The sequence below is a fragment of the Hippopotamus amphibius genome, chromosome 4 (genome assembly GCF_030028045.1).
Source record: "Hippopotamus amphibius kiboko isolate mHipAmp2 chromosome 4, mHipAmp2.hap2, whole genome shotgun sequence".
Taxonomy (NCBI): Eukaryota; Metazoa; Chordata; class Mammalia; order Artiodactyla; family Hippopotamidae; genus Hippopotamus; species Hippopotamus amphibius.
In genome coordinates, this window is record NC_080189.1 from 179,544,668 (window position 1) to 179,558,408 (window position 13,741).

A 13,741-nucleotide genomic window follows, 5' to 3' on the forward strand; every position below is an offset into this window, starting at 1 on the left:
CTCTCACCCTGATTCCTGTGGAGTATACTCTGACAAAAGCAACTGCTCTATTCTCTACATCACATTCTGAAAAGTTGAATATGCTCGCCTTACTATTCATTCACCTTAGTTCTAGTGTTAATACAGACTCCTATTATCTTTATGCCATTTTACAATTTGAAAATAATTTAAAAAACACTTATATTTCGGAAATGGCATCTTTCCCAGGAGAAAACCAAATTTCTTCTGATTCTAAGAACAAATAATAAAATATATTACATAGTGACTTCAAGCAATTTCCATGATCTAATAAAACAATGCATTCTCCAATAATAATAATAATCCTTATTACCACCTTTTTTTGAGTATTGGGGCACTTTTATTTCCTCTAATTCTTAGTACTGTTCCTGTTTTACAGATGATAAAACAGTTCACAAAGATTAAGGGATCTGCACAAGGCCATCTAACAGATCCAGAGCCAGGATTCTGAGCTAAGCTGACCCATGGAGTGCTGGTTTTATGGGGCTCCTTACTGACTGCTGACATCCCAGGCCGTAAATCAATGAGGAGTTAAGGTTGAGGACAGTGGGAAGATCCCTTTCTGATTATATGCTGAACTTAAAACCTTTTTATGTATGTTCACGTGTACCCAGTGACTCCCTCTTCCACATTCCCACAGTCATGTCTAAGCCCATTATTTTATCCTTTTTAAAGACAAAGATTGCATTCCACTCATCTCTGCATCTGCCCCAAGAACTTGCATGGGGTCTGGCATATAGTAGTCACTCAAATGTCTAGAGCTAGTTAGATAAGTGAATATACAAGTGAATAAACCCTGATATCTTCTTAAACTATGTTTTACACAGATTATATGGAAAATTAGTTTTCAGACTGAAAATAATACATGACAGACACATTGCTAACTGACTAAATAAATGCAAGTTTCCTAATTCTCCACACTGTTCAATATTGTCCCATAAGAAACAAGTGCAGCTGTCTTTACAGTGTCTTCAAAAAGCTATGAGACACCATGAAAGAAATCAATCTCTTTTCATAAATATTATAAAAATGGGCATTCCGTTCAAAATACACATAGGTGGATATTTTTACATACACTTAATTAAACATCTCCTTCAGTCAACTAGCTTTCCCAATCTCTCCTTCTTTTAGCTTTTTAATTTTATAATTATAGAAAGAGTACTTTAAGAAATCCCTAGTTATCTGAACTAATAAACGTTTCTGAAAGTGGAGGAAGGTGAGTGTAGGAGACAGCTGCAAACCCTGAGCCGCAGCAGATGGGCACAGGCAGTCCTCACGTGAACTCTGTGACCCATGGCCAGAGGCACCAGCTGAGAGCGGAAACACTGACTCCAAGACAGGGGGACCCTAGTCACAGAATAATCCACGGCAACCAATCAGTGCGTCACTACATAGATTAAAGAATGCCTGTAGTTTTACTTTGTTTTGATCTACAGAAAATAAAACAAATACTTACCTTAGCTCCAGGAAGTACTTCATTCTGTTTCAATGTGAGACTCAACTCCAACCTACCAATTAGCCCTCCAATCTGCACTGGGTCAGAGGGTGCTACCTCTGGCAAATTTCTAGTTAGCTGTGGGTGTGGCTCATAAACAATTTTGGGATTCCAACTAGGTGACAGCTTTGGCTCAGTTTCCTACAGTAACGCAATAAGAAAAAAAGTAATTCTTTAAAATACCTTAGTGTAAATAAATTGAAATGCAAAATACAATTGTCAATTTAAGAAAAAAAAAGTATTTGACGTGAAAACTGCACTATGTGACAATGTATAAACGAGGATCATACAGCTAGCATAAAACACAGCACAGTACCTTAATAAAGGCAAATCACGGGAAAGGACTTTATGGAAAAAGCACAGTATCTGTTCAAATTACATAATAAGAAAATTTAATAGACATCCTATAATTAAGAAAATATGATTTGTGAAATAAAGTAAAAGATAAATTATGGAGGGACTGATTTATAAAAGGACTCTCCACCCTTAGAAGGGATTAACAAAGAGTTCCTTAATTATAAAACTTCTTTATGACTTTTAAGATACATGTTCAGTAATACAGTCATCATGTAAGGTAAATGTGAACATTGCTGGATTTCCTGTTTTTATTGTAAAAAGGATATTAGATGTTCATATACCATTTCCCCCTAAGACAAAGAATCCAACATTTCTCTATCAAATTAATACATAGCAAACTGGTAGAAATGGCATTAATTTTATTTTATTTTATTTTTTTAATAAATTTACTTATTGGGGCTTCCTAGGTGGCGCAGTGGTTAAGAATCCGCCTGCCCATGCAGAGGTCACGGGTTCAATCCCAGCTCCAGGAAGATCCCACATGCCGTGGAGCAACTAAGCCCGTGTGCCCAAAAAAAAATAAAAATAAAAATAAAATAAATTTATTTATTTATTTAATTATTGGCTGCACTGGGTCTTTGTTGCTGTGCTCAGGCCTTCTCTAGTTGCCAAGAGCGGGCGCTACTCTTCATTGCGGTTCTCGGGCTGCTCAGTGTGGTGGCTTCTCTTGTTGCAGAACACAGGCTATAGGCGCACAAGCTTCAGTAGTTGTGGCTCACAGGCTCTAGAGCACAGGCTCAGTAGCTGTGGCACACGGGCTTAGCTGCTCCGAGGCATGTGGGATCTTTCCTGACCAGGGATCGAACCCATGGCCCCTGAGTTGGCAGACGGATTCTTAACCACTGCGCCACCAGGGAAGTCCTGAAATGGCACTAATTTTAAATGTATTTTTAAACCTCTAAAATATATGTCCCCATTACTGAATAACTGTGTTAACTCTCAGATCAGATGGAAACCCATCAGTACATATTATATATCCTAGGAAAATTTTTTTAAGCTCTTTATTGGAGTATAATTGCTTTACACTGTTGTGCCAGTTTCTGCTGTACAACAAGGTGAATCAGCTGTATGTACACATATATCCTCATATCCCCTGGCTGCGTTAGGTCTTCGCTGCTGCATGCAGGCTTTGCCTAGTTGTGGCAAGCAGGGCTACTCTTCATTGCAGTGTGCAGGCTTCTCAGTGAAGTGGCTTCTCTTGTTGCAGAGCCCGGGCTTCAGTATTTGCAGCACATGGGCTCAGCAGTTATGGCACACTGGATTAGCTGCTCCGTGGCATGTGGGATCTTCCCATATGAGGGATCGAACCCACGTCCCCTGCATTGGCAGGCGGATTCTTAACCACTGAGCCACCAGGGAAGTCCCTATACTAGGAAATTTTAATAGCCCTCATGTAAACCTTTCAAAAATCTACAATTTAGTTTTGGGGGTTTTTTTGTTTTGTTTTCCTTACCACTGGTGCAGTTGAACACACTGGGGAAGATTTTGCTGATGCAGAAAACTCATCCCAGAAGAGAGACACTCCAGACAGCTGAAGTAGCTTGTGAGCAAAAGCTGTGGGCTGATGTACATTAATTCCTGAGGACTCGTCAGCAGTTTCATCACAGTACATGGTTCTGAAAGTTAAAAACAAAAAGAGCATTTGCATAAAACTCCTAGGAAAACCTACCTGCAATTATAAGAAATACACATAGCTGTTAAAGTTAAAGGAACTTTTCAAGCGTTAGCTCTTCTTAGAATATACCTATAAGGTGGGTCAGCATTACCATATTTTATTACAGTAAATATTTTCATGAAGAGACATTAACCCCAAGAAGGTAACGTTTTGAGGCTCCTAAATTTGGGGGGAAAAATTAGTAACTTCCTAAAGTTAGCTTCAAGGAAAAAAATTCCTGTGCTCTCTCACAAACATCTCTTGGTAACAGTGAGACAGCATTTGGCTCCAAGTCACAAGTCTGACATGACATTTCATGAATTCCTGTAACTATTCTGAGTCCTTACAACTCATTTTCAGCCTAAATAATGTTGTTTTAAATGCATGAGATTTTAGATATTTTTTAAATATACCATTTTAAGATAATGCAACCTAACTTCAAAGATCTGTTAACAGTAGCTGTTTCACTAGCAGGTATGTTTTGTGAAAGACAGAAACCAGAACATATCTGTTTAAAACTCCATAAAGGCTCCCAACAGATCCACATACAAAGTGTCTTTGGTGCTTGGTACACATACTTCATTCTGCTTATCTCTGCTGGCAGTTCATGTGGCATTAAGACACAGGTGAAGAGTTACTACCTCGAAATAACACTCAGTAGTGTGTATATAAATCAATCCCTGTTTTAGAGCTATTTATAGGAGCTCCAGGTGGGCATACACAGAAAACTAAAAGTGATGTGTTTCTATCTTTTTAAATAAATCACTATTGTACATACTGACCTTAAAATACCCTCACAGAATCCTCAAAGAAAACAATAGTCTTAGCCTAATGTGGCACATAGATCAAACAAAGCGAAAAAGCCTTCCATATTAATGAGACACATCTAACATAGTACACTGTTCATATGATAAAACTGAAACTCTCCAACAGGAGTACCTTAAATTTAGTACCACTCACACAGTCATTATTTTGATTCGATATTAACTAACAGAGAATTACTTGCTTTGTGAATTCAAATCTTCATAATATTATATTATATATTTATAATTATGCCCCAACTGGTACTTTCAGTTTTCAATAACGGGATTAGAACATAACAGCACTTTACTCAGAAAAAATATAATATATTAATTTAATATAATCACCTCTAATCTCCAAAAGCATCCTGAAACCTAATGAGAGTCAGATTTTATTATTTATAAAGGAAAGAATAGGGTAATTTGCTTTCAGATATAAGAAGTCTTACCTTTCTATTCGAATTTCAAGTGCAGTTCCAGTTTTGGAATTTTCTGGCACATGTTCAATTCTCAAGACAGTGTCTATAAAAGTGACTTTTACTCTTCTTAGTACTAGAGTAAACAGGTAACCATCAACATGAGACCATAGGTATACTAAATAAAAACTTCCAATGAAACGAATAAATACTAAATTAGTTTAATAAGAACTCACAAAATAAAAGTTCAATTTCATTCTTTAAAAAAAATCCTCAAATCTTGAGTATTGTAATAAATATCTTGCCTTGCTGAGCACTTACCCCATGTTACATCTCAACTTGGGGCAATGACTAACACTATCTGCTGAATTCTAATCCCTTCATTATGCAAGCATAATAAAATAAACAGAGGAGAAACTAGGCTTAAAAAAGAACATGAAATTAAACTAAATAATACAATTTTTAAAATAACCTCAGTTCTAAAGTTCTGAAGTAAGAATAGCTAATTCTTTTAAAAATTACTCCAATGAGTTTTTCTGATACAAGGCTTACTAAATAAAGGTACTAAATTACTAAATAAAATCTAAAGTTTTTGAAAATACTCAATAGTGCCAAACCTGTTTCAATGGTTTCAGCAAACTTTTCAAGTCCTTCGAAAGGCTGGGATCCTTCTCCTTGTTCATCTGTTAGCTTCTGGCTAAGACATTCTTTTGCCAATTGCATACTGCTGGTCATAAAACTTGACCAATACATAGGCTCAGAACCAGTTGCTGCAGAAAATATAGATTAATCCTAAATAACTTTTCACAGTTACAACAAAACCATTTCTTAAAATTACACATTTCCAACTGATAAATTCTTAATCCTCCAAGAGATATTTAGCATCATGGTGTTACCCAGGGATACAATATTCTAGAAATTACTCCTGAGATTTAAACATCACCTTGTAATAACTGGGAAGGAAAAAAAAAAAATCACAGGAGAAAGTCCAGAGACACATGTTCTCATTACATGATATATATCTGCCAAATATTAATTCACATACTCATTCAAGTATTTCATGGATATTTTATATGGGTGGTATTGCTCAAAACAATGTAGAGCAGCAGTCAACAAAATTTCTGCAAAGGATCAGACAGGAAATATTTTAGGCTTTGCAGGCCACATAGTCTCTATCATAACTACTCAACGCTCTCTAGTCCAAAAGCTGCCAGAGAGGATTAATGAATGAATGAATATGTATACATGGTGATGGTCCAATAAAAATTTATTCACAAAAACAGTTTACAGGCACTTCCCTGGTGGCGCAGTGGTTAAGAATCTGACTGCCAATGCAGGGGACACGGGTTCAATCCCTGGTCCAGAAAGATCCCACATGCCACGGAGCAACTAAGCCCGCATGCCACAACTACTGAGGCTGCACTCTAGAGCCCACAAGTCACAACTACTGAAGCCGAGTGCCTAGAGCCCTTGCTCCACAAGAGAAGCCACTGCAATGAGGAATAGCCTCCGCTCGCCACACGTGCAGCAAAGCAGCCACTAAATAAACAAACAAATAAATAAATAAATTTATTTTAAGAAAAACAGATTACAGACCAGATTTGGTCTGCTGGCCACAGTTAGCTGACCCTGCTATAGAGGGAAGAAAAATAAAATAAGTATTAATTCTGCCCTCAAAGAGACAACAAGATAGTGGAACAAAGAAGGTAAAATTAAGAAGAATTAATAGCCAACTACCAAGTGTCATCAGAAAATATTATGATAGCTAAGAGAAGAGGCTAAATCTTCTTTCTGAGGGAATTCATAGAAAAGCAGAGGTAGCAGGTGACCTAGGGTTTCAAAGTTAGTATAACTGTAGATAAAACAGAAGAGAATCCTTGGAGAAGGAAACATGAATTGTGAAAAGTCCTTTCCAGATCTTCCCTTATGAGAGAATTCTACCACACTTCTTTATGTTATTCAAAACAAATCAACAGAGATTACTAGATTTATTGCCTTCCAAAATTAAAAGTCCTTCTAATGAAATATTTTCAAAATAAGGGGAAATTATTTGACTTTCCGTAGTAAAGTATTACTATATCTACTCAGCTTGGTTAAAATATAAAATATTCTTGTTAATTAAATACCAGATTATTAAGAATTTCCACGCACAGATTAATAATTTTAAAAACATGGATACTATTTTACTAAGCATAATTTAAATTTTGGTGTTTCAGGCAGCACTTGGGATTATAATTCTTCAAATATATCTTTACAAACATCAGTTGTCACTGAAACAATTTAAGTTCATCATTTAAGATGATGCACCATCATGACTTTACTAGCTTATAACATACATAAACACATACTCTCTGCAGTAGACAACCCAAGAGAAACATAGCACAGTGGGTAAGAATAGGGGCTCCAGAACTAGACTGCCTAGGTCTGGATTCCATCTTTCCCATTTAATTAGCTATAACCTTGGACAAGTTATTAAACCTAGCATTTATGCTTCAATTTCCTATTCAGTAAGATGCAGATAATTAAAAGCGTCTATTTCAAAGAGCCATCATGAGGACAGTATTTGTAAACCACCCAGAACAATACATGGCACGCAAGATGCACGATATACATGTCTGATACATCAGAAAACATTATATGTGTAATTAAAGCTACCACACGCATATATGTGTAAACAATGACTTGCTACTACTTTAAATCTTTTCCTTCCCAAAGTTTTCTTCTAAAATTTTCAATCCTAAGAAAGGTATACAATGAACACCTGCATACCCTACACCTAGATTCATCAAGATTACATCAACTTTCGCTGAACTATCTAAAGGTAAACTGCAGACATCAAAACACTCACTCCTAATGACTTCAGCATGTAACTCCTAAGAAGAAGACCAGTCTCCTGCAAAAGCTCAATACCATTAAGACACCCAAGCAAGGTAACATCAACACAATATCTTACATGCATTCAATACCCAAATATACCTAGCTGCCTCAGTAACACCCTTCAAAGAAAAAAAAAGAAAAAGAAAAAAAGGAATTATGTACTGCAATTAGTTATTCGTGTCTTTAATCTCTTTTATCTGCACAGTTCCTCTACCTTCATTGTCTTTCATGACACTGACTTTTTCTTAACAGGACCAACCAGTTAGTTTATAGAATTTCCCTTATTTTGGATTTGCCTGACTGCTTCCTCATGATTTGATTCAAATTCAGCTTAAGCACTTTTAGCAGAAATAATACGTAAGTGATCATGTCCTTCTCAGTCCATCACATCAGGACACACATGATGTCAGTTCGACATCACTGATGAGGTTAAGCTTGATCACTCAGTTATGGTGGTGACTGTCAATTTTCTCCACTGTAAGAGAAACCTTTCCCTCTACAAATAATATGTAAACAGTGGGAGATATTCGGATACTATCTAAATACCAAGCTCCTCAACAATTCTTCACCAAATGGTATCAGCGTGCACTGACGATGCTCTCCTGCGTTAATTTTTACTATGGTGGCTGAAAACGTGGTGATATTCTTCTTTTTTTGTTTATAGGTACTAGCAATGAAGAGCTTTCCCTTCTCCTTGCCCCTCTTACATCTTCTTTACTTAAGTGTACTGACATGGACTTGGGGGTTTAGTTAGTGTGTTAAATCCATTCTTGTCATTATCCTTTCTGATGCTCAAGTTTTCCAGATTTGGCCAATGGGTGTCCCTTCAAGCCCAATCCTGTGTCCTTTAAACATTTCTCCATCAATCTCTGAGTACTTCCTTGCTTTCTGGCACAATACTTTGAATCTTTAAAACATAAGTCACTGTTTATTCAATAGTGTACAATAATCTATAATGGAAAAGAATCTGAACAAGAATATATATATACACATATAAACATATAAATATGTATAACACTTTGCTGTACACCTGAAGCATTGTAAATCAACTATACTTCAAGTAAAAAAAAAAAGCATAAGTCACTTTAGATAATTGGTAACAAACAATTAAACCAATCATCTATATACTAAGGTTTCTGTAGCTAAATAGAGAAATAACTCTAAAGATACAATCACACACCCCCTACATAGACCATGTCCTCATCATTTATCCACTGAAAATCTCACAAATACAATGCAAAGTAATAAATTAAATACTGAATTTAATGCAATTAGGTTACTCTGCCAATCTCCGAAAAGTAAAAATAGAAACAAACAGAAACACATAATATACACCTACCTAGGCGAGGTCTGGGTCGGAAGACCATTTCTAATCCTCTCACTTCCAGTGCACAATTATCCTGCAGCAAGGAGCCCCATGGAACTGACAGAGAAATTGACTGTATGAATCCTTCAGTGACTTCTAAAGGCGCATCTGCTGACTCCAGGATCTCATTGAGACACTAAAGAGAAAAAACAAGTGCATTTTGAAATCACAAGAACAAGAACTTAAAATTGTTAACTTATTCAGAGATGCTAAATATGTTCATACTTGTGTCAGGCACTAAGGATAAAGAAAGCAGAGACTAATAAGATAAGAATGATTCCTGGTCTGCACTAAGCTGACAAAATAGCTTACCAGAAAGACTCACGTAATTAAAGTGTGATAAGCTGCATGACAGAGGAAGTACACTGTACTATTTGAGTACTATTTGAACGTGTGAAAGAACCTAACCTGGAGATACAAGGCAGGCCACTTGAGGAAGCACTATTTAAAGCTGAGAGCAGAAGGCTGAGGAGTTAATCAGATACAGTGGTCCAGACAGAGACAATAGCACATGGAAGGATTCACAGAAGGCAGAGGTCAGAGAGTGCAAGCACACATATGTGAGATACAAGAGTGTTTGGGTGGAGGGGAAAAGCTGCTTTAGGCTTTAGTGTAGCATGCCAGGGTGATGAGCCAGAGATAAGGCCACATGGATAAGGGTGAATAGGATCCAAAGAGCCTTGTAATTAATGTTAAAGAGTCTGAAGTTTATCTCAAGGGCAATGGGAAGCCACTGAAAGATTTTAAGCAAGGGCGCCAGGATGAGAATAGAACTTTTGGTGAGCCACTCCTGCTGTCATGTAAAGCGTGTACTGGAGGAGTGCAAAACTCAAGCAGAAAGGTTGTTATGAGTAAGAGAAACTAAAGTTTGGTTTGGAAAGGATAGTGACAGTGAGGAGAGGAAGAGAAAGATGGATTTTTTGTAATATATTAGGAAGTAGAATTAATCGGCATCATGAGGGACAAGAAGGAATGAAGAATGATTCCCAGGTTGCTGGCTTGGGCAACGGCTTAGACAGCGGCGCTGTTTACTAAGACAGGAAGAGGAAGACTAAGAACTCGGTTCCCAAGAGGGTATCTGAGCAGATATGGTGGTGGAGATGTCTAGGAGGTCTAGAGCTCAGCAGAGCCATCTGGGCTTGTACTACAGAAGAGCTTTATAAACACAGAGGGTAAATGAAGCCAAGGGGTGAGGAGAGCCAGCCTTTGGGAACTAATGTCGAGTAAAAAGACAGAGGCCTAGGACAGAATCCTGATAAACACCAACATTTAAGAAAGAGGAACCTGCAAAGTAAACCGTGGGGGGAAAAAAAAAAAAAAAGCAGACAAGTAGAAAGAAAATCGAGAGCCTCTTGTCCCAGAAAATTGTGGAAAGACAACATAAAAGTGGTCAAGTGCAACAAAAACTAACAAGAAGTTAAAGATTTTTAAATGTCCACTGATTTTAGTGACATTTAGGGTGTAGGGGATCCCACTGAGAGCAATTTCAGTAGAGTTTTAACTACAACAGAAGGAAGGCGGATGGATGTAAATATATAGTTAGTAGAATAATTAAATGGGTATTTTTTCTTGGACAGACAATATACTTTTTAAACTAAAATAACAAATAATTATTAAGTGCCAGTCTACACGAAAGGTGCTTCCTGTATGCTATGTTGCATAAGGGTAGTGTCGTAATTCTTTGTCTATAAACCTAACGTTGAACATTGAGATCTAGACTGGTTCACGTTCTATCATTGGAGGTTACTACTTTAATTTTTTTTTTTTGGCCACACTGCAGCATGTGAGATCTTAGTTCCCTGACCAGGGACCCGTGCCCCTGCAGCGGAAACGCATGGTCTTAACCACTGGACCGCCAAGCAAGTCCCTGGAGTTATTACTTTAATAGGCTTTCTTCACACTGGTGTCTGTGGGATCCTACGGACTTCCTAAAGAGTACATGGGCATGGATGATTTTAAGTTATAAATATTCAGATTCCCAATCTCCAAATATGTTCTTTCCTAAAATGGACCTTCCTGAGAAGGGTACTTAAAGCAGTGGCATCATGTTGGGTCTCCTTTCCCATATTCCCTTGTAGAGTCTCCCTTCTTCCACTGAGCCAAAATAGGCATGTCTTTTCCCCTTCCTGAACTCTCCCTTATGTACTGCCTGGGATATAAAAATCTTCAGGCAGGACTAGCAATAAGTTTTCTGGTCTTTCCCCACCTTATACATATTTTTGGCATTGCTACTCAGAGAAATTCAAAGAACTAAGTGATACTGTACTGCAAAATCCCTATAATTCTCATCTACTTATTCATGACATCAGTGTTTCTCAAGCTTATAACTGTTTTAAAAATTTAGAATGAAATTTATGCTGAACCCTATCAAATTCTACTTGCAAGTATATTCATCTGTGGATACATGAACAAATCAGGGAAGAGGGGGAAACACACCCATAACACCAATAAATATATTTCCAATAAAAGTTTTGATGTTTACTTATTCAAATGTATAACATATTTATATTGTTTTGATCAACTGCACTTACAATTGTAGTAACAGAACAATCCAGAGGAAAAATTTAACACTTAAAGCCTAATGACTATGTGAAGGAGATAGTATTAAGATCAATACAGCAAGCCCTAGGGCAACCACTAAGAAAATGACTAAAAAACTCAAAAAAAAAGAAAAAATAGTGAAGAAAGCATTATGGGAATTAAAATGCTACACTAGAAAATATTCACTTAGTGCAAAAGAAAGCTTAACTGTGACCAAATTTTTAGGATGATGAATTTCAGTTTAGTTATATGCTTTTATTACAGAGAAATGACAGCATGATCCATAAAAGATGTAAGCACAAAATATACAAATTACAATAAATTTTGCAGAGGAACTTGAACAGACATGAGTTCAATGGGAAAACATGCAATGTTAAATTTCCAACTATTAATGATGACCTTGATCAAGCATGTTTAAATATATAATGGTAGGTATTTAGGTCTCATTGGGTAAAAAAAACTATATTTTTATTCTATCAGTATTTACAACACAACAAAAGTTATCCTCTACAACTATTTAAACTTATAATAAAAAAATTTTTAAGTCAATTTTAAATACACAAGGAATATGCTATTGTTTCAAAATTTTTTTAATGAAAATTGGTCAAACATGTTTGAAGAATAGTCTTCTAAAACATAGTCTTTTAAAACATAGTAGCTCAGTCACTTACTAGCTGGTTGGCTTTAGACAAGTTTTTAACTTGAGTCTAAATTTCCTCACCCATAAAATAGGGATAGTACCAGTTTCTTAAGGTAATTTGTGAGTGTAAATGAAATAACACGTAAAGCTACCAACATGCCTCCTGGTACCAAGTAAACACTTTATAAATGCTGACTCTTGTTCTTTGCTTCCCACAGTGCCTACCTCGCACAATGATGAACACTGTTAGGGAATGATGCAAGGTGCGCTTGACAGAATGAAGAAAAGCAAACATTAAGTTATAGGCTTCTTTTTAATACCTACCACAAGACTAACCAGGAAAAGAATACATCCTTATTAGTTTAACTTGAGGCATCAGAATTCAAATAAAGATAAAATAGATTTAAAAGTTGTACTATACTTAATATACAAATGGGCATTTGCACTTTCACTCAGGCCGTACATCTGACTGGTACAAAGAGAATAATAGTAGTTCCACAATGGGAAGAGTGAAGAGTGGTACCCTTGGTAGGATGTTCCATTTCAGCCCACTGACACTTGAGCATACAGTCCACATAAGAAAAACAGATCTTTTAAACAGTAGAATCTTTGTGGGAGACAGAAAATGACAACAACTTTCTGATGTCCTGGGTTTTCTTATATGACCAACCATTTAGGAGTTGAATTTAAAGATAATAAGCAATTATCTTCATCACAAAGATTAGAATTTTAAACATGCCTACCTTTTATGTGATGACAAATGGCTATCAGTAGTACATGCTACCTAGTAGGTATACTCCAAAAAACAAAACACATTTAATCTGTCTTTTCAAAGTAAAGATACCACTTTATTAATGAGTGAGAAAAGAAGCTGCTTTTCAAAGGATACTTGTACAATGGAGAGAATATTTTTTAAAATTATGTTTGGAAATGTTTCCACCGTTACATGATTTTGTTGCTAAAAAAATGTCTATTAAAAACTATTTTTTAAAAGTCATTAACTATACAGGTTACAAAGGTTTGAAAACATGAAAATTTATCTCAATAAATTTAAAGTCTTCTAAACGAAGCTTTTAAAGGGGGTTTTAAAGTTAATTTTATATATATGTACACACACACACATAAATGCAACATCTCCCAATTAATTAGCAAGAATGACTGAGATCAAGAAGAAGGGAATCTCACAGGTGATTTCAACACAATCCTGAGCATAACTGATGGTTGAGAACTGAAACATGAGGAATGTTGTCGATGATGGGATGCCCCCACATGGATCTATGAATCTTTGTGAGGTATCTTTTTTCCTGTCATGGAAAGTCCTTAAAATCAAATGTCAAAAGTAACTGAATTTGGAATCAGAAGTTTAAATCGTTATACCTAAATGTCACATCAAGATTTATCTTAACCATCAATACAGCACACTATAATTAAATAAGGGAATCAGCAATAGCCAATGTTTACTGGATACTTTATTTGACGTTATCATTTTGGCTGGGCATATCCCTCACCTTCGAGAAGAAGAACAAAACATATCCTTCAAGGCTAAGTCCCACCATAGGTTATTCTTCCAATGATCC

The 13,741-nt window shown here is 36.3% G+C and overlaps 1 protein-coding gene across 2 annotated transcripts in view; it reads right to left on the reverse strand.

Moving 5' to 3' along the window:
* ATG2B (autophagy related 2B) overlaps window positions 1-13,741 on the reverse strand; it is a 77,499-nt gene that overhangs the window by 61,220 nt on the left and 2,538 nt on the right. For both annotated transcript variants that reach the window (XM_057732479.1, XM_057732478.1), the window contains exons 2-6: window positions 8,957-9,119; window positions 5,358-5,510; window positions 4,774-4,876; window positions 3,324-3,486; window positions 1,475-1,654 (exon numbers count right to left, since the gene is read on the reverse strand). In XM_057732479.1, the coding sequence (XP_057588462.1) occupies window positions 1,475-1,654; window positions 3,324-3,486; window positions 4,774-4,876; window positions 5,358-5,510; window positions 8,957-9,119 (762 nt within the window). The remainder of the gene's footprint in view (window positions 1-1,474; window positions 1,655-3,323; window positions 3,487-4,773; window positions 4,877-5,357; window positions 5,511-8,956; window positions 9,120-13,741) is intronic.